We start from the raw sequence: 21,645 nt of genomic DNA on the forward strand, positions 1-21,645 counted from the left end.
GCTGCTTTCCCTCTGTTGGAGCGGGCCTTTGAGAGATGGCAGTGCCTCCCCTTCGGGGGCCACCCCGACGGTGCTGGGGAGAGCCTGGGTGACGAAGGGCTTGGGGCGACAACAGGCACGGACGGGCCAGGAGACCGGAGCAAGGCAGGTCTCCTTATCAGCGCCCGAGGATCGGGGCGTCGCCGCCCGTCGCCTTCAAATCGGGCGCAGCCGCCTCTCCCGCCCCAGCCCATCCCATCCAGTCTGTGTTGTCCTGTCCCGTGCCGTGCCGTGCCGTGCTGTGCTGGCAGGAGAGCAGAGCCATGCTGCACTGGGGATACGACGAGCACAACGGTAGGGAACGGCGCCGGGGCCGTCGGGGCGGCCAGCGGGGACCCGCAGGCGGCACTTCCCGCTGGGCTCGGCAGCTCCCGCGTCCTCGGGAGAGCTGGGTGGACTGGACTGCCTTGCAGCCTGAGAGCGAGCCGATTTTTGTCTCGGCGGTCTGCACGGCAGGCGGCTGAGAGGTGTCCGTGCGTGCGGCATCGCCTGCAGAGCCGGCCGGGCTTGGCTCCGGGTCGGGTCTGCCGCGTTCCCGGTTGGGATTTCCTTGGCTCGTTTAGTTGAGCAGTTGAGTGCACGGATCGAGTACGTGGTAGACAGCTGCGCTGATCGGAACTGCTGTACCAGCAGTTGTTTTCTGATTGCAGCTGTGTTCTGCTTCTGCTACACGGTGGGAAATCCTACTTACTTGACTGGGTTTTTTAAATGTATAACTATGCGCCTAAGAGGTGATGCTTTTGGATTTTAGTTGTTCCGTGGTTTCCTTCATCTTGTCAGTCTTTGAAGTCCTAAGATGGGCTCATCAGCAGGCTTAAAGACTTTGCTCTGTTTTGCATCTTCAGTCATGCAAACGCTGCTCCAGTGTGCAGTCTCACAAGTCATGCAAGTAGAAATGAAAGTGTTTTTGTAAATTGTAGGTTCAATTCTGATAAAATATCTTACATTGTCTGTGCACAGAGAAATGAAATGCCGTGACAGTAAAAGGAGACAGATATATATTTGTATGTACTACTGCCTATAAGAATATGCTTTGTGTATATTATTACTTAGACTTTGGAATACTGTTTGTGGAAGTACTACCTTTCCTTCCTGGCCCTTTTGTTCCATCTTTTCTGGATGGATGTACTTTTCCTGAAAAACTGGCTGGTGGTGGTGGATCACAGGGATGTTGCAATGATTGGGTGTGTTATCTGCTGTTGTGCAGTCTACCCTACCCCTCCCCTGAAGACGTAAATGGGTCTTGTTTTTCTTTTTTTTTTTCTCCATATGTTTCTATGCTTTGGGCTTCACCTGCACTGTCCAGATAAGAAGCCCACTTTCCCTCCCTTATCCTGTCTCTTCTTGTTTTCTATTCTCAACTTCTAGAGAGGGGAGGCCACCAGAATTTCTTCTGGGGTGGCCCTGGACCTTGCTTGAGGCCATGTCTCTCCTATAAACCTCCATTTACTCCTGGAGCTTTTCCTCCCCCTTCCTTTTGGTGTCTGCAGAACTGTTTCCTCTCACTTATTCATCTCTTTTGGTTGCTGATGCATAGGAACTTTTTTCCCTTCTTAAATCTGTTACCCCAGACGTACCAGCATTGTCCCTGATGGGCTGAGCCTCGTCCAGCAGTGGGTCCATCCTGGAGCCAGCTGGCACTGGCCCTTTTGGACATGCAGAAAGCTTCAGCAGCTTCTCACAGAAGCTACACCTGCAGCCTTTCTGCTGCCAGTATCTTGCCACACAAACCTAATGCAGAAGTTCTCATTACTTTGGTGCATGTATTTCTGAAACACAGGAAGGCATTATTTTATATCTGTGAAAACCTTGGCCCTTACTTTCTTGCCACTTTTCTTACTTCACAGTTTTGATGTTGCTTATCTGTGGAGGCACACTACTGAAGTCTTGAAAACTGGCTTCAGTGTGGCATCATGCTTGCTTTTCACTGCTGCTCAAGGTTCCTGTCAGGGTGGGAATCTTCTTGACCCTCGAGTCCTTTTTTTGTTTACAGAGGAATTGCTTTAATTAAAGGCAAATCATAGAATGAGTAAGGTTGGAAGGGACCAGAGTGAGAAATCAACTGCCTTCAGTTTACTGTTTATTTAATGAAATATATGGTAATTATTTACATGTATTGTCTTTTACTCCAAAAATTTTTCTTGATCTAGTTACTATTGTAATGCTGAGACATTTTATATATAAAAAGGATATTAATTCACAGACTCATAGAATCATTTAGATTGAAGAACACCTTTAAGATACTTCAGTTGAGCCATAACTCCTTATACATTTTTTCTGTCTGAGAATAATTACATAATTTCAATATCTGCTTTAAAAAAGGTGTTTATTTTGCCCATGATGAAATTTTAATTGCTTTTGTTTGAGCTCATCTTACTGTAACCTAATATGTAATCAAATTACCTGCAAACCTAAGTTTATAAATTTAAGCACTCTGTGTTTGATAAACTGGGCAATGGATTCTCTTTAGAAATAAATGAGGAGGTGATCCTGGAAAGGTCAGACCATGCTAAAGTAATGATTTTTCTATATATAATAACAAACTTTAAAAAAACCAAAATAAACTACCCAAAACCCTTTTTTTACCTGTATGTACTCCATTTATACCCATATAGAGGCTCACTGGAACTCAACTGTATCCTGCAGTGTCTTCACTGGGCTTGTCTCAAGTTATTCTGTTGATGAAATTTGTAATCTTTGCTTCAGCTGGATCAAAATGCAGCCCTGTGAGGTGCTATAGTGAGTTCTTTTTCCCCTCAAATGCCCAACTGCCTTCATTGTGAGATCTGTTTCATGAACTGGATGTATGCAATGCTGGTGAGAGATATGTGCAGCAATAGACTGACCTAAAAGTATCAGACAGTCCATTGCCTGTGGTAATGCTGTGCCCAAAATAAAGGCATGAAATCTTCAGAGCAGATGGTTCAGTTTTTTTGTCATAAATCTCAGTCACAATGGCTTTGATTGTTAAGAGCTACTAGAAAATTGCCTCTAGCAAGAGAACATTTTCCCAACAGCAGGAGAGGATTTCATAAGTTCAAAAATTGGTATGTTAATCACTTTCATTCAGTAAATGAAAAATGAAGGGAGGTGAATTAATGAGTTATACTCCCTGGATATGTCTTAAAGTGCTTATTTAGAAAACTGAAGTGTACGTTATTTTAATATGAAGGCATCTAATTCAGATCTGAATTAAGAAAAAAATTTCTGGAGATCCCACTGGTTTAAATCTGATTGTATGACATGCATTTGAGCATCTGTTTCAACAGTAATTACTGGTTTTTCACAACGCCATACACAAAGTTTGCATTGGGCTAGGGTCTGTAGAAATGAATTGAGTCACAGATTTCCTGGAGTGGCAAAAGCATGATAATTGTACTAGGTTGCTGATTGATTACCTAGTAAGGAATACTTCTTGATATAACCTAACAGTACAAAATGAGCTGAACTTTTTTGGTATTGTCCTGTATATTTTGAAAGGTCTGATGTTTAGTAGTTTGTTTACTGGTAGATGTTTAATTACCATAGCAAAACAGTATTTTGGTCATCTGAGCCAAGAACAAGTGCCAAACCAGCAATAATGTCTTTTTAGAACTGGATATTACTGTTAAATAATTAGGTAGTGACAGAATCACAGCCTTGGGTCTTCTTTTTGGCAAGAATTATTCTGAATTATTATTTCTGAATGCAACTCATTCATATTGTTTAATTCAAATAACTATAGTTATTTCTGAGACAGAGCAATATGAGACCAAGTAGTCAAACACATACATTTATTTTTGCCTTTTCTCAGTTAAAGGAGTATTGGGAATATTAAAATTAAGTATCAATAAACTTTCTCTAGGCATCCCAAATCATGGTAGTGAGGTATAAATTATGGAGTGGTGCTTCTTACAAATAAAATTTTGTGTTGCATCTCTAACTACAGGGTACTAGGATCTAAATACAATTAAAATTATATTCTAAGTTGTAGCTAATTGGAGTATTGAATAGCTTTGATGACCGTTGGTGAACTGAGAGGAATTAAGTTTAAGAAGTTTTATGTTTCAAACCAGTCGGATTTTTATCTTCTGCCTTAGAATCTATTTCTTTATTGAGTTTAGTTAGTGAAGTAATTAACAAAAGTACTTTTTTACAAATCAAGACTGAAGTCTTTGTTCTGAGGGTCAAGCCTTAGGCTATTCTTTACAAGTTTTTTCCACTTCTCTTTTTCAGTGCTTAGAGGAGAATCATTCTCTGGCCAGGTGCTCTGCAAGCTGCAGCCCCCTGGCGCTGTGGGCGCTTCCTCCCTGATTTACTGCCGGGGTGCATGGGTGCTTTTAGCACCTGTGAGTTTCTGAGTCCAGGAGAGAAAAGCATCTAACAGCTTTCGATGTTAGGCTGTTAACCACTGCATCATATGTTTTCATCCTTTTTTTGTCATCATTTTTATTTAAGCGCTCTGCCGTCCAGAAAGACCCAAACCAAATTTTTACACTGAGGTCAGTTAGCTTCAGTGTGGGGAGTTAGTTATGAGGATTTCCAGTGATGCAGATTTTATTTGACCAGGTTCTGATGCTCATATTAAGTTTTTCTTATATTCGGTCTCTCAATTGATTTATTGTGCTTCTTACCCATTATACGCCTGGAGGAAAAACAAGTGCTATGCTCTTCTTAATACTGAAAGATGGTTTGCCCTGCAGACTTTCACCTTTCTTTTTTTCCTTTCTTCTTTCCCCTTGCTTTCCCCGCCTTTCCATCCTAAATCTTGTTTTCTGTCCCTATAGAATATATTTCCCCGGCAACTTATTGTTCATATTTTTCTTTACCCTCTTATCCGAATATGATTAAATAGTGGCCTATATATTCTTGTGAAATATTGTGTTTAGTAGGTAACAACAGATAAATCAAACATCCTATCAATGAAGCTTTTCTACTATTTTAGGATGTCATTTGCTATTTTCTTATATCCTTATCATTGATTTATTAGTTTTTCATGTGACATTTGGCTTAGCCTGCTTGGAGAGAGGAAGGTTGAGATGACAAGTGTTGATTAACAGCTTCTTTAGTCCTATAATTTCTACCTAAGTCTAGCGAATGGTGCTGCATCTGTGTCTGGAAGATTTACTCATCAGCCAAAGACAGTAGGAATCCAAACCTCACACAAGGCACCACTGTCCTGAGTGTTCCTGTTCTTTGATTTTGTCAGTGCTACACTAGTGTGTGTGTGTAGGTGTGCCTGTGTACATGGACACTTCATGATTAGAGAGTGGCAGTCTCTCTTTCTTGTGTGCTCAGTTGGTGGGGTGGGAGGAGGTGATCAGAGGGGCAGCTGTGTTTAGGTTCCAGGCACTGCCATCAGGCTCCAGGAACCACTCAGCATTTTCTAACATTACCAGTTGCCTTTTTTGACATCTCCCCATCTCATTCAGAGTGATCAGTGGAAGATGTGTTCTTGGGTCTTTTGTAGCAAATAACTAAGGCATAAAGAAGTTCTTAATGCAGGGATTTGCATAGAAAAGAGGCACTATGAGATATAGTGTTCGGCAAAAATGGCATGTTGAAAATTTATTGGGACATAGTGTCTGTTGGATACAGGATGCCTGATTTGAATGAGCATTTGTTGTCTGTATTTTGTGCATAGATGAGTCTTACCTGGGAATAATTATGTATCTACATACCGCACTTCATGTGGCCTTGTTTAAAGGTGCAAGCAAGGTACATGAAGGGGTCCTGAGAACTGCTATTGCAATATGATGCAACAAAAGTAGCTGAATATCTTGATCTGTGTTTCCTGATGCATCTTTTTGAATTTAAAAGATGCAGATGAAGACAATTCAAGCAGAGTTTTCTTTCTTTCAGCAATTTAGACTTCTCCTCCAATGCATTGCAGGGCCTGCCCACTGGAAGGAGGTTTTTCCTGTCGCTAATGGAGACCGTCAGTCACCTATCGACATCAAAACTGAGGAAACCAAGTATGATCCCTCCCTCCGTCCTCTAAATCCCAGTTACGACCCAGCTTCTGCTAAAATCATCCTTAACAACGGGCACTCCACCAGTGTGGAGTTTGATGACACTGTCAACAAATCAGGTTTGTTCTTTTACTCTTGCTCTGTAACTTCCTCCACCAGTTCCTAAATAGAATGCCTACAGCCTGGGCACGTGTCACTGCTGGGTATGAACTCCTTATAAACAGTAAGGCTTTGCTCTTCTGGATAAACGATTCCTTTTTCCCTGTCTTTCAGCATGATACAGTATGGGAACATATTTGGACACAAGTTTGAGGCTGTGTTTCTCAGAAAGTGCTGGGACTCCTACTCACAGGAGTGGTTTGATCCACCCCACCAGTGGGATAGTGCCAGCCCTCTGTTTGAACAGTGTTGTATGCAAGTTTTCAAATGCTGCTCTCTCTCTCTCTCACTGCAGATGAATCCTTTGTCTCATTACAGGTTCATTCCAACCGAATTGCTCAAATTTCTTATCTGAATTTAGCTGCAGGTTTGGTTATATGTTTTTCCCCTTTTTACAACGTATATTCGGACTTCTTATGTCAAGCAGCCAATACAAGAGCCAATACAGAACAAGTGAAATAGATCTCAAGTAATACCTTTTCTTCTCTGAGAAGTATTATTGCCCCAGTCTTTTCCAAGGGTATGTAGCTTCCCTTTTTGCGAACAATAATTCTTACTTAGAAGCTCTCTGGTCTTTGTAATGTTAGTGCCTTCATTTTTGAAACCTTCTCTTGGACTTTGGGCAAGCCAGCATGACTCCCCTGGAAACTGTAGGAGTGCAGAATAAAATAATTTTGTGGCTGTGTGAGGAGTAGTCCTGAGGATTAGTGGCAAGAGGGAAAGACATAGATGAAGACACCGTCATGTTTTTGTTTCCTGAACAGTATTAGTTTTAAACTTTCTGTCAACATTGGATGTTGCCTGAAAGCCACCAGCTGACCATCAGTGATTGGTCTGACCTTGTGTCAGATGCCACAGAGCTTCCCAGAATTAATCTCTGCTTCAAGCCTAGTAGGTGCTGGTGAACTAAAGCACATCTCTTAGAAAAATATACAATCTTGATTTCAAATTTTCCAGCGATGGTGAACCTGCCACAGCCTTTGGTAAGTTGTTCTATTTGTTAATTACCCTCACTGTTTAAAAGAAAAGCAGGTAATGAATGTGAATACACCAATAATCTTTTCTACTCTCTTAACTCCATCCATGAGATGGCAGGGCCTGAACACAGTGTTTCTCTAGGCTTCCCGTGGTACCAAAGCAATGGTAATGCAATTCTCCTCCTACTGCTTTTCTCAGTCCGTATCTCCAAGGATATAGTTCATATTATGTCAAAGCCCTAACAGATGTTGATCAGATAATTAACAGTGGAATCCCCAGTCTCTTTCAGTTGACTCCATGTCTTGTATGCATTGACCATATTCTTCAGTCTACAACCATAAATTGAGTAATTCACTGTTTTCCCTAATATTTGTCACTGACAAACTTTATCAGTATTGTTTTTGTTTTCTTTCAGGTCATTGCTCAAAAAATACTGAATTTTCTAGGGCCCAAATTTGGCTTCTGGGGCACCTGTGTGAAGTAAGAACTCCTGCCATGTATTGGTTTCATGAAAAAAAATCAAATTAATTGGTACTAAATACCTTAGCATCCTCTAATGCATTATTAACTGACTCCCTTATGAACTATTTCCTCACTTTGGTCAGCATTGGAATTGGGCTATCAAGTCTGTTTATGCTCTTTGGCACCACATTAGCTCCATTCTTTGAAGTTGTTCTATTAATCTTCTTCCAGAATTTTCCAAATTTGAGATACTGATATTTGCCTTAAAAACTTTTGGCTACCCTCTTCCTTAATTACAGTTGGAATGAAAGGATTTTACCGTCACTATGTGATGTGGCACAAATACATCAACAGGCCATTTTCCACATTTTTCTGCATAAGTATTTCATGCTGGTGCATTTCTGCGTAATATTTTTTCCTCAGCCAGTTAGAACACTGAGCTTTACACTTTTCTAGGATCCTTTGCCTCCAAGTTTACAGTCCTTAAAAGAAGGAATTTAAAAGTGTCACTGCCCCATCTCCTCTGCTAAGTTTATGGGCTGTATAACTACATGTTTTTGAGTGGAAGCATTAAGTAAGCTAAATATTTTTTTCCAGAATAAACAGTCCCAGTTACTTTTCATTATCCAAGCTACTTGTATTAGGAAATGGGCAACTTTAAAATTATTTTTTCATCTTTATTTGGTGCATTTTGTTCCTAAGAAAGTTTAGGTTTTGGACTAAAACTAGAAGAGAGAAAAAATTACTGTTGTCATCCCTACTGTTCTTAATTTAAAAAAACATCTGGTTAAATATCCTTTCATTTCCCCTTTTAAATTTCTATAACGAGCCAGTAAACTATTCCAGACTGATTCCCAAATGCTCAGAGGACATACGGATCTGGGAGAGTGATTTGTTTTGCTGTGAATAAGGCATCTGAGTGTAATTCACATTCAGGGTTCTGTGAAGAGATATTTTGATTCTAAGTCTGACAAGAAAATTACGAGCACTTGCAAAAGCAAAATAATGAGAAGCCATGTTAGTTTGACTAGAATTAGAACAGAATAGAATTGGAATAGAATAGAGCAGTATCTTTCAGTTGGAAGGGACCTGCAGCAATCATCTTGTCCAACTGCCTGAGGAGTTCAGGTCTAACCAAAAGCTAAAGGCATTTGTTTGGGCAAACAAACAAGTTGTTGTTAAGGGCATTGTCCAAATCCCTCTTTAACTTTATAAGTCTGGGGCATTGACAGCCTGTCTAGGAAGCTTGTTCCAGTGTTTGACCACCATCGTGGTAAAGAAATGCTTCCTAGCATCCAGTTTAATTCTTCCCTGGCACAGCTTTGAGCCTTACCCACGAGTCCTGTCACTGGATACTTGAGAGAAGAGACCAGCAGCTTCCTCTCTTGTTTCCCCTCCTCAGAAGTAAAGAGCAGTGAGGACACCCCTCAGCGTCCTTTTCTCCAAACTAGACAAACCCAATGTATGTAGCTGCTCTTCATAGGACATGCTTTCTAGCCCTGGCTAATTGTCAGTAATATTGCAGTTGTACAATGCATATATAGTATTGGCTTAATTTTATTTAGGTTAATATAAGCTTATTTTCCTCAGACTTCAATCTGATATAACTGGATCTAGTTGCAAATGATGGAAAGAACCCTGAAAATTTAAGCTCTGTCTATTTTCCACCAAATTTCAAAAAGGAAAATAAATTCTGCTGACCATACATTTTTATGATCCTGCTCCTTATTCATAAAACCTATATCTTGAGCTTAATATTTTAGTGATTCTTTCAAATATAATCAAGAAAGGAAACTCTTGAGTCTTATAAAATAGAAGTATTTTCCCATTCTCTGAGACATATCCAACCTTGACAATAACAGCATACCCTTTAGTGGGCCATAACCCACTAATCTGCCTATTAATGCAATTGTCATAGTCATATCCTCTATAGGTGAGGATTTCTGTAGTACTTCCAAGAAATGGGAAGCTGTCTGAGCCAACTTATGAGCAGAAGCAGAGGAGTGTCCGAAGACAGAAGTCTGGTGTGAGGTTAGAGGCTGTGGGTAGAGACTCCCGTTCTCTCAGTGAAGTCTTTTTCTCTTCTTGGGTTTCCAGTTCTGACTGGGGGGCCACTAAGTGGGACCTACAGGCTGCGCCAGATTCACTTTCACTGGGGGTCCAACGATGAAGCTGGCTCTGAGCACACTGTGGATGGGATGAAGTATGCGGCAGAGGTAAGGCTTTACATGAAGTCATCTGTACTGCTAAGCTTGTGACTAGTTTTCCATTGCAAGAATAATATTGCCCTTCCTCTTCCTGCTTTTCATCTTCCCCTCATTTTGTCAAAAGACAAGTGGTCTTCCTGAAGTGTTGCGTGTTTGGTCCTTTCTCAAAGGAGAACCTCTTTGAAAGCTTTCGAGAGGATTAAAAAAGGAGTACAGAAGACAAGAGCTTGATGTTCAAGAGTTATTTTAAACTTTGTCTTTTATTATTTCTTCCTTGGAGAACATTTTCAAAGTCATCTTCAATGACAAACCACAGAATTATTGGATTTGGGGCCTATGTAGTGTAAAGTTTATGCAAGGCTTAGGAATGTTGCATTTTGTGGTGCACTTAACGGTGTGGTGGTTGTGACTTTGAGAACCATGCTTTAATATCTGTGGGGTGGCTGCTGTCTGTGGGGTACTCTGCTTCAGTGGAGGTGGTGTGCCACAGGGAGAAATGCATCATCCACTCTGGCATGGAGCGTTCACTCCTGCTCTGTCTCCTGTGGTGTATTTGAGTAATCTGCAGGAGAAAGTTCTCAGTATGAGATTCCTCTTTGCAAATGGAAGTAACATGGAATATTTTCAGGAGATTCAGATCTTTAAAAATGTATGATTCAAACAGAGTCAGAGTTTTCTGGGGTTAAAAAGAAATAAAAAAGTGTAAAAATAAATGGACAAATAAAAGGCATAATACTACAGAAGAAAAAGATGTAATGTATGCACTGTGGTGTGATCAGATTTTACTGGAAGTGCTGTAAGAGATCCTGGTCAGGAAAAAAAGATTGGTTTTCTAACACTAATGGGTAAAAGTGACATTTGCAGTGTTTAAAGGCTTATGTTTTCCACAGGAACCAGGTGAGATGGAATATAAAGAATTAATAGAGGTGCTTTAAAACCATTAAGTACCAAACCCAAATTTCTAGCTGAGAAAATATATGTTTCCCATCTAAGAAACCAAATGGAAGGAGAAAATATCTCTGAATTTCTAGCCAGTCTAAAAGCCTTTCTGTTACCTGTTGGTTGGGTAACACTCCACAAGAAGCTGTCTAGATGTCACTTTGGCTTTGGGATAAGAAACTCAGAATTAAAACCAAGGCTTCTGAATATTGTTCACATGAAAGAAAATACCTCACAAGGAGACATGAAGATGGTTTCAGTGTTCGCGTTTGTAAGGAAAATGTGCAAGGTTTCAAGAAAAAGCATTGACTGAATTGAAGAAAGAATGAATGTAAAGTAAAGAAGACTGCAAGTTTGGCCCTGAAGCCCGCCATGAAGCAGAAAGGATGTGTGGCTCCATTCTCTGTGACAACATACGGTCTGATCAAGGTCTCTCTTCACAAGCTGCAGTGACACAGAGGTGGTAAGACGGGATATGTTCCTTAGAGAGAAGTCACAAGTCATTGAGAACGGGTCTGTACCCAAAAGTGTTTCACACTCTGTTTGGGATTTTTGATTTTGGGAGGGTTACCTTGTTTGGGTTTTTTTGACAAAGCTATGAGGAAGAAGGCTTTTAGTAGCTGTGGGAATTTTCCTTTTTGTTCTTTGTTGGGTTGTTTTTGGTGTTTTTTTTTTCTTTTCAAATCCACAATAAAAGTAATTTCTGACTTAGAGTATCTGTTTCCTTTTTGCATATGTAAAAATGTTATTGTTTAAAAGTTATTCAACATGAGTTCTGTGAACTTTTAATAGGGAGCAGTGCAGACACTATGAACCCCAGAATATTAAAGCACTTCAGAAAGGTTTAGTGGACTATGTTCTCCTACTGGTTTAATGTCTAATAATAATAATTCTTAGCAACTTTCCTTCAAGGATTTCTAAAGCTGTGAGCCAGCATGCGTGTCATTGTGGCTGTACATGTATTGACACCAGTGGGATTCCTTCTTGCTGCAAGCAAGAGCTTTAGAGCCCAAATGCTTAACAAATACTGATATCAAGTAAGACGAGGTAAGAACTCCATTTTACAGATCTGGAAAATTGAAACTCATAAAGGTGAAGCAAGGATTGATATTTGGAATAAAAATCTTCATACTCCAAAGATCCCTATTTCAACCACGCAGCTATGTTGCTTCACATAGAAATCCTTTAGAGCAGGTTTCAGCTTTCCTAAATTGGTCTTACTTTACTTGTCTTATAGGTGCTGTATTCCAAAAGCTTGCCTTTTTTCCCATGGGTTCATCCCAGTTTAAGTCATTCAATGAGTTACTTTTCATCATTCTTGAAGTCCAAAATCTGAAAGGATGTTCACCAATTTTAGAAAAGCCAATCTCACTCCCTGATTCTGAGCATCTTTAACTAAAAACTGTGTGCAATAAGATTTACTAATCCATTGAGGATTTATGCAAGTAATTAATCTTTGTGAAGTACTTGGAGTTAAGTGCTGTGTGAGTGTGCTCTCTCCAGTTTTGCAGTCAGATCATTGCTCAAGGCTGGAACAGCCTGGCACTTCCTGGGAACCAGGAGCTCCCATCATGAAGTGCAGTCAGGAATTAGGAAACCTGATTTAACAGAGGGGACTTAAGTGGCAAGGAAATAGACATCACAGATTTTTCCTCTTTTCCTCCTCACTGGGTAGTGTTTTTAAGCTTCTTAAGCAAACATGACAGGATACTTCCAGAATAATGCATGTTGGAAATGCAAATGCTAAAACCTGAGATAATCAAGCTGCTTGTTAGGGCATCACTGCTGGTAGTCACAGAAAATAACATTTGAAAAGTGTCAAAAATAAAATGCTGAAGTTCCCTTAAGCTAATCAAGGGAAAAGGAGTCAGTGCAAGTTTAATGTGTATTTGCCTGTTTTCTAGCTATTTATGTGGATGATTAATGTTGCTGAAGGCTTGATTAAAAAAAGGGGGGAATAAAATACTAATGACATCGTCATGAATTTCAATCACTTTTTAAAATCAGCTGTACTAAAAATGGATTTAAAACCTCTAGTTATATAACCATTGGCTTTTGTTGTCTTAACTTCTCAGTTCAAAATCTGGGCACCCAGCAGCAATTTGACAGGCACTGTGGTGTGCTGATTGCTGCTAAATTATTGATAATCTTAGCCACTGAAAATGCTTTTGCCATTTGTGTGAACTGTACATATTTATTGAGTTCATGAAATACCTGCATTTAGAGCACTGAATGAATCTGCGTATGTAAGAGTGAAATAGAGTGTCAAACCCAGTAAAGTTGTAATATGAATTTGCTACTATTTGAGTTCAGCGAGAGTTGATGCTGTCTGTGTCTCTTGCTTTTCAGCTTCATGTGGTCCACTGGAATGCAGAGAAGTATTCCAGTTTTGTTGAGGCAGCTTGTCAGTCTGATGGACTAGCAGTCATGGCTGTATTTCTGAAGGTAAGAAGAGAATGCTTCAGCCCTCAAAATAAATCTCCATTATAAACCTAAAGAGATAATGTAACGGTTGGTGTAGTTATTACTAAAGAGATACTTATTTTATACTTATTTCCTTCACAGTGTTGAGCTGCCAATACAGAAAGCTGTCTTTCTGTTAAGAATAAAAATATCAGCTTAACAGATTTTTCAAGACATTCAAATTCTTTAGTTTGCCTAGTCTGCAAGCCCTTATAACATTAGATGTGGAATTTAATTCAGCTGCCTCTTTTTGGATCCCAGTAACTTGTTTTTGACTAGCATGTTCATTTTCGGGGACATCTTGATTTAAAGGTTTCTTTAATGGCTTGTTTCCGAGCTGGTAGTTTCTTCTAGAAAATAATAATAATTTTAAAAATGCAAAACCAGAAATTGGAGAATTCCCTAATCATTTTAGATCTTTTTGCCTTCTCTACCTGTTCCAAGATTAAATTCTTTCAACAGCTTCACTGACTTCTGTATGAAGAAGCAGATGGGGAATTCACACAATCTATGACAAAAGATAGGGCTTTGGCCAATTCTGTGGTTTCTGGTGGCTGACACAGCTTCCTGAGAACAGCTGGTGCTGGCACAGAGAGTCATTCCATGCAGTAGTTGCAAAGAACTGCTTCAGTACTTCAGTAATTCTGCCTTTCCAGTTTGCTTTACTATGACCCAAGGGAAGTGTCACTGGATTTCTTAGCACACAAATTTTGTTTGGAATGTTTTTACATAAGAAAAGTGTTTTCAATGTTATAAGCAGTTTAAATTTCTGATGTTAGTCTTTAACTTTTAATATCCCGCATATTAAAACATGAAAGATAAATGGTTTCTATTCCTCTGTAGTGAAAACCTTGTAATTCTTTTGTAGCTGAAATAATTACTATGAGTAGCCAGAATACTATCAGCAGGGGAGTGGATCTTTTTTGTGACCAGTATAATTTCTAAGGACCAGCTAGTCGCAGGCTTGTGCTCAGAAAATACATCGGATCTCACAGTCAATGCAGTTATATAAAGCAGTTTCATTACTCGTTTACTTTTTGTTTTTGTTGCTTTTCTCTGGAGCTCCACTGTTTCTTTTTTCTTTGGTGTTAATAGATTGGTGAATGCAACCCTCAACTGAACAAGATTACTGACCGCTTGGACACCATCAGAATCAAGGTGAACAAGTGCTTCTAAAAGGATACTAGCTAATGTTGGTGGTTGCTTTTCTTGTTTGTTTGTTTGTTTTTGTTTTGTTTTTTTTTTGTAAAGGTTTTTATTTTTTGAAACCTGACTGCTACTCTCTGCACCTTCATGTTTCCTTATCCTTAGTGATTGATACCTGATTTGAGACTGTTAATGTGCATTCTACTTAAGTTGAAAACTAAGTTGACAGAAAGTAATTCTTACACAGTAAAAGATCAGAGGAAAAGGTTAATTTCTCACAGAACGCAGTTTCTATGAGGATAGTAACAGGGGAAAAACATACTTTATGAAAAGTTTTAAAAAAGATGAGGGAAAAATTTCCTTCCCTGTTTTGCTGAGGTACGGGGTGAGAAGTAACCTTTTGTTTGTGTGAGAGAGATCAGCCAGACTCTAAACATTATGTTTCAGACAGACATCTCTGGCCTGGTATCCAGTACAGGGAGAAGCAAAAGTAATTCCCAGGAGGAGTCAGGAGAGAAGCAAGTGGCAGTAACCTGTGGGGTAACTCTGCCAGCCCCACAGAGACCACTTTGAAAGTCTAACATCTGTCTTCTCCCCACAACTTCCATCTCATGGTTATCTGTGACTTTGGGGAGCCTGTGCCAACATGACACCTTTTATGGTGTGCTGCTGGCATAAAGGAAAGTCACAGCAAAGCTGTCACTGAGGTAAGACTTCATCAGAAGGGCAATGATGAGAACCTCCTGTCATCACCATGATGCTGCCAGCTCACCTGATATTGAAACAAGCTCTGCCTCCTTTGGCATGATTTACCTTGGCCTCTTGCTTTTAAATAATATTGCCCTGCCATTTCTTTTATTTCCTTCCAGGGGAAAAAAGCACTATTCACCAACTTTGATCCCAGCTGTCTGCTTCCCAAGTCCCTGGACTACTGGACTTACTTTGGATCTCTCACTGTCCCACCTCTTCTTGAGAGTGTCATTTGGATTGTTCTGAGAGAGCCCATAAGTGTTTGTTCTGAACAGGTATCTTTGGATTTTTCGCTGCTATAGTTATGTTACTTTTCTAAGAATCGAAATTGTAATTACCACCACAAATTACATTTTTTTGCACACCTTGGCACTGCAAACCGTACAAGATTTTCGAAAGCTAAAATCTGTATATCAAATTTATTCTGACTAGTTGCCTTTCTTGCTGTAACAGCTATTTATTATTCATTTTTTTAAATAATCTGCATACTCTAAAAAATCAATAAAAATAATCCATTGGGAATTTAAATAAAAAAAGAGTTCTGGTGATGCTTAGAAATTCTGGAATTCCAGTTAATTTAATTATTTGCATATCCTGCTCAAACCTCATCTTTGGCATTTTTATCTGGCAGACAAGTAGTAAATTTCTTCTTGCATTCTAAATACATAAAAATTGATGAATTTACTATTATGGTGAAAAGGGAATACTATTGCAATAAGCTGGGGTTGTGCTAGGCTGTTTTAGGAAAGCTGTGATTCGAGGTAAAGAGTCTATTTACATTTCTTGTTAAAGCTTCATAACTTGTCTTAACTTGGCAACAGTGACACCCAGCGGGCTTATCTTCTCAGGTGTGAAGTATTTCTGAGTAGAGACCACATACGCTGGAAAAATGGTGACTTCTGTCTTTGCTAAAAATGCTACTAAGACAGCTCCCTGAATGGGTTGCTTGTTAGGAGATCTCATAATTCTGTTTGTAAATGATTTGAAGTCATTTATTTGTTCGATGTATTTTTCTCATCTGTATCTCTTCCTCACTCCCCTCAATCTGGCTTTGTAAGGCTCACTATAATGTGTATGGATCTAATATTGAAAACTTCTGTTAAGGTATCAACTTTCCAAAGACAAGCCATTTTTTTCAAGTTAAAAGCTTCTTATTTGGGCAAATCTATAATTAATACATTCTAAAATGTGAAATGCTCTATATAAACAGCCACGTATAATAGGCTCAGAGAACATAGTGTGGGAAAGTGTCAAGTATAGTGATCGTTTATTAGTAATTTTTCATAAACTTTAGCTATATCTTATGTATTAAAGCAGAAATTTCTATATTCTTATCAGTAAGAATATGTTAATAAATATGCAGGCAGCTAAAGTGCTTGTTTCCAAGCTATTGTGATTGATCAGTCAGAACTGTGACTGATACTGTTCTACCACTTAATTTTATTCTTTGAGTTTGTCTTTCTTTAGGGTTTTAGAGTTTACTAAACTCCGAGTCTCAACAAAAACTGAGTTTTTGTTGCATTTTTCAGGTTAAAAGAAATTGAAAGTAGCTTTTAAGTGTTTAGAAACGTACAGGACCCTGAATTACAAATGTTAGCTTCATAATGGGGTACCTTTGGTAACCTAGGAAGGAAGTAAGGTGATATATAGAAATAGTAACTATTGGAAATATTAGAAATAAAATTCTATACTTAGGTCAGAAATCAGTCTCAGATTTCCCAAGGTTTGGACATGGAACTCTGATGGGGTTTCTGCTGAGATCAGCATATGCTGAGTTATTAATAACTGCTTGTTCTGTGTCTTCACAAGGGAAGAATTTGGAATCTCTCCTGGTTTGAGTAAGTACTAGTTGCAGAAGCTTTCTGTAGCATCACTCCTGCAATTCCAGGTTAATTGTGAATGCACTCTTTGAAGAAGGAAACATACACAGAATGTTTGTATGAATAAGAAACATAATGTTATCTTTTGGCAAAAAGCATTTCAGAAACTCCAAACTACGAAATCCAACTAAAAAAATATAACACACCCACCCACACACACACACACACACACCCCAGTTTAGACCAGGTTATGGAAGACAAAGTGTGAATAAAAGAAACAAGTAATCCTTATGCACAGTTTCATGTTGACATATATTTTGAGATATTTTCTCAGTAGTCATCCTTTTTCATTTACGAGGATAGAAATGGTGAAATTGCCATTCCCCTCATGACTAAATAGAATACACTTCTGTTCTTTCAGCTGGAAAAAAAGTGACAATTGTCTTTAATATTTGCATTTTCACATGCTTTTTCATTAGTATTGACATGAGGGTTTTCTCTGAACCTTATGTCTCTTTTGGTTGCAGCTGGCCAAATTCCGCAGCCTCCTGAGCACTGCTGAGGATGAGGCTGCCTGCTGCTTGCTGAGAAACTTCCGGCCTCCCCAGCCTCTAAGGGGACGAGAAGTCAGAAGGAATTAAAGGAGGAAATCCAGAGTAGCCTCCCTCTGAAACCAAAGGCTGAATTCATTTTAATACCTAATATACTTTGTGATTATTTTGTGAGTTGTTTTAACAAATAGGTGGTGTTTTATTAGTGGTTTCCATTCAGTCATTTCTCACAGGCAAGTATGTCCAGAGCTGTCAGAGATTCATTGATGTTAACAGGTCTGACTGGGTTTGAGTGCGTTGGCTTGGAAGCACTGAGTCATCAGCATTGCATACACAGAGGTCACTGCTAATCCTAAGGGTCAAATGTGTTAAAGGAGTTGCCCAGATATTGCCACCAAATTACTGAACAGGATCCCTGGTATTATTGGCAGTATAGGATGTTCTGGGATTATTCTTCTGGTCTCTAACATAACATTTATCTTCTGTAAAAACTTCACATTGCATTTTCTCAAGGAAAAAATATTTCAAGGATGATGTAATTTCATTGCTGACTTCTGCAATACCATGATTACTTTCCTACAAAAAGCAGTAATGACTAGCAACATTTAAGTGAAACGGATACCTACATGATCCTGTTATTCTGGCTGCTTCATAGCAATAATGATGTACTGATTAATGGGTTTTTTTAAAGCAAATAGTTAGGATTTTGAATATTGCAAGATCATGTCAGGTAGATTAAGTATTCCTGAATTAGGTATTTCACAATGTCACACGATGAAATTGTCCTGAAACCTGAGAACTGCAAGGTGGAAGGGCATAGAGGGAGCTGTTTGTGCCTAAATCCAGGTTTTGCCACTTAAAATCAAGAGGCAGGGGTAGCTGTTGTTCCAGGCTGTTGCACACTGCAGTGTGAACCACATGCTGCTTACCTCTCATCTCACTGTGGAGCACAGTACTACCCAGGTATAGAATGTGTCAAGGTGCTGGCTAAGGTTCTGCTGTCATAGCTGAACTTCAGTGGTTGCACATATATTCCAAGACCAAAGAGAATATTCAGAAAGAGCCAAAGAAACCAGAGTCAAGTTAACATCTAATAAAAGCTCAGCCTGCAGTAGCAGTTTGTTGAAATGTCTGTCTTTATGAGCTGACTTGAGCCTGTGTTTTACTCAGGAGCTTTTTTTTATCTGAATATAATTGGGGTTTTTTACACGAAATATTTTTGTTAATGAATATGCCATAGGATGTAGCTTAGGATAGAATTCAGTTTACTCTCAAACTGTGAGAACTACATAGTGAAATCCAGTGATACCTGAAAGAGGCAGCTAGAGGTTTTACTGGCAGTAACTAACACCAATCTCTGTGGTACTTCTGACAAATTAATCTTCCATAACTGATCTCCTTGAATTCATTTTTAAATAGGTTTTATATGCTCTGCCTTTTACCTCAGTGGGTCATTTTATCTTAGATGAACAAACATGAGGGAAATCACAGTCAGGATTGACTTTATATGCTGTTTTAGAACAATAAATTAGACATAGAGTACAGATATTGTATCTTAGTTTAAGATTTGTGGACTTTTTTGTTTTCTCCTCCCCAGAATATAGCTGTTATATCCTTCATGGTCTCCCAATACCTTTTGAATATTTTCTGAAGAACAAACACAAACAGACTATTGGAGAAATGAGAGACATTTGACAGCGCTAAAAAGAAAAGTGGAAGTGTGTTGTATGTTTTCACTCCCTTTTTTAGACTTAGGATTGGATCCCATAGGTTTCCCTGTTATGTGAGTAGCTACAGAATGCGGAAAAAATATTTCCAAATTGCAGAATTGTTTGTCTCAGAAGAGAAAGGAATAAGGCTACTGCTTCATATTGTAAACAAGTTTTACATATTTCTTACATATTGTAAACAGTGGAGTTGATTTGATGCTTTTATAAGGATTTTCTAAAAATAAAAAATTGATTTTATGAAAGTGTCTTGTATTTTCTTTTGAAGAGCCTAAAGTTTTACAGAGAAGGCTATACTTTTATAATTAATGCCTGCAGCTTTAGATTTTGGAAAAAATTGTGACCCATCATTTGAAGTCTGTCTTTGAGCAGTGTAGTATTAGGTATTATTCCAAATAAAATATTTTTGGCACTGGTAAGACATGCAATCAATTCTGCAAGTTTCTGATTGTGCATTTTTTAACTATTGACTATTTTTAAAGTTATGCTAGTAAGTTTTAGAAGTCATCATTCAAGTAATTCCCTGTTTGTGGAGATGCTGTGTTCTTGTTAGATTGGCCTAGCTGAAACTTAGTGGTGACATCTGAAAAAGACTAGAAATGCTCAGTTGCCTGAAATCACTTGGGAGCAGTTTCTCAGGTTATCCATCCTCTACATCTGTGAAGTGAGAACTTGGATACAGTCTCCCCTCTGAGCACTTGGTTGCACCCTCAGTCACTAATTTCCTCTATGCCCAAGCTACATTGAATCTCAGAGTACTCGATGTGCTCCCAGAGAATCCTATCTCAGGTGTGAACTCCATGTTGTCTTCTACCGCAACTGAGGCTGAAATATGTCATCATCCCCCCCAGCCCCCCTGCAGCTGCATGTCCCTTTGATCAACTCTTAACTCTGTGAAACACTTGGAGCCTTTATATTAAGAAGAATGAAATGCTCAGTGACCAAAAAAACATAGAGTGATTTTGCTGAAAATAGTAGCTGTCAAGAGTTGTGGACTGCTGAAAGATTGATCACCCATAAATTTATTCTCAGAATCAAATAAACTACAGCCAAGCCCTGGGGTCAGCTCTGCTGGTTTTGGCACAGGAGGGAGGCAGTCTGCTCTGTTATGCTTACAGCATTTGCCATCATTCTCATTATGTTTTTTAGCAGCACTTTAGCGATTTTGAGGAAAAAAGTGGACCCAGTCATTCTTGGTGTTTTTCAGATAGGTTTTTCTTGATTTCTGCTTTCCCTTTGTCCTGTTGAAGCTTAAACTTCTTGTATAGTTTATGTTTTCATTAAGAAACTGGCAAATGGTGCTGTTGGTACAAAATCTTTGTCAGAAATAGATGAGTGGTTGATTGAGAACAGGAATATTGGGTTAGAAAAGATGATTACAGACTAAGCTATATTAACTAATCTGAGATCTGAACTGACTGGGGAAAAGTGAGTAGTGACATGTGGAGAAGAAAAATGCTAAAGATAGAAGAGGCACTCTAAAAGCCTTCTAATAGAAAAAGAGGCCCTTTACATATTGCTCTTGCCAATAGATGTCAGTGTGGAAAAAGCAATGACCTGACCAGTGGCATTACATCCTGAATAAGACCCACTGTGTCCTGAAGGCTTAGCCTGTGAAAGAGTATGCAATATAACTCACGTATTAAGGATGTGCTGTTGATTGTGATTTACTCCCTTAAAAGTGAAACAAGATTTTGGGGGAAAAAAAGAATAAATAATTACTGAAAAGAAAATAAATAATTCTAATGCATAACAAAAGATACTCAGATTTAAAAGATCGTATTTAAGTGAATATGTGCATTTAAATACTCCTGTTTCCCATGAGCAATTGCTCTTACATAGTTTCACACATGCCTGAAGTCACATGCCAGAAACAACCACTATAGGAGCAAGGTAAGTTCTTCTGTGTTACCTTCTCTTTGGAAGTTTCCCCCAAGCATTTAAAAAAAAAAATCAGTGTCATTTGTGTGCAGGGAACCTGGATGGTGCATGGCCACATCAGCACTACCAAGCAGGCTCTGTAGGTCTGGCACATTCTGTCTTAGCTGGACATGCCTGAGCCCATGGAAAGGCACTGGGCAAGTCATGGGCAGCAGGGCAGACTGTGCCAGTGCCTTAAATTCTGGCTGCAAGCTCTGGGCAAGGACAAATTCACACATACAGTAAATACAGCTGAGCATAGGTGATCATCCTTAACCAGGTATCTGCACTGGGAGCAATACTGTTTAGTGTCTTCATCAGTGACACGGACAGTGGTGCACATCAAGTGCACCCTGAGTAAGTTTGTGAATGACACCAAGCTGAGCGGTGCAGTTGACACAGCTGTAGGTTGGGATGCCACCCAGAGGGACCTGAAGAAGCTGGAGAAGTGGGCCCATAGGAATCTCATGAGGATCAACAAGATCAAGTGCAAGGTGCTGCACCTGTGTCGGGGCAACCCTTGGTATCAGCAC

The 21,645-nt window shown here is 39.2% G+C and overlaps 1 protein-coding gene across 2 annotated transcripts; it reads left to right on the forward strand.

Annotated features, from left to right (window-relative positions):
- The first annotated feature begins 220 nt into the window (after positions 1 to 220).
- Positions 221 to 19,437, forward strand: LOC134042492 (carbonic anhydrase 13-like). Of its 2 annotated transcripts, XM_062489946.1 has the most exons (7): positions 221 to 333; positions 5,912 to 6,109; positions 9,687 to 9,805; positions 13,085 to 13,180; positions 14,294 to 14,356; positions 15,214 to 15,369; positions 17,442 to 19,437. In XM_062489946.1, the coding sequence occupies exons 1-7, from the start codon at positions 303 to 305 to the stop codon at positions 17,553 to 17,555; spliced, it is 777 nt and encodes a 258-aa protein (XP_062345930.1). In that variant the 5' UTR covers positions 221 to 302; the 3' UTR covers positions 17,556 to 19,437. The 2 variants fall into 2 exon arrangements, with proteins under 2 accessions (XP_062345930.1, XP_062345934.1); XM_062489950.1 differs by lacking the exon at positions 5,912 to 6,109 and having other exon boundaries at positions 246 to 333.
- The last annotated feature ends 2,208 nt before the right edge of the window (positions 19,438 to 21,645 follow it).

Source organism: Cinclus cinclus, chromosome 1 (assembly GCF_963662255.1).
Source record: "Cinclus cinclus chromosome 1, bCinCin1.1, whole genome shotgun sequence".
Lineage (NCBI taxonomy): Eukaryota > Metazoa > Chordata > Aves > Passeriformes > Cinclidae > Cinclus > Cinclus cinclus.

Bases quoted from the DNA above. Each gene is read 5' to 3' on its own strand.
- LOC134042492 (XM_062489946.1), top strand. From the start codon at position 303: ATGCTGCACTGGGGATACGACGAGCACAACG. The intron at 9,806-13,084 runs GTAAGGCTTTAC...CTTGCTTTTCAG, and splicing joins GGATGAAGTATGCGGCAGAG to CTTCATGTGGTCCACTGGAA. The intron at 13,181-14,293 runs GTAAGAAGAGAA...TGGTGTTAATAG, and splicing joins TCATGGCTGTATTTCTGAAG to ATTGGTGAATGCAACCCTCA.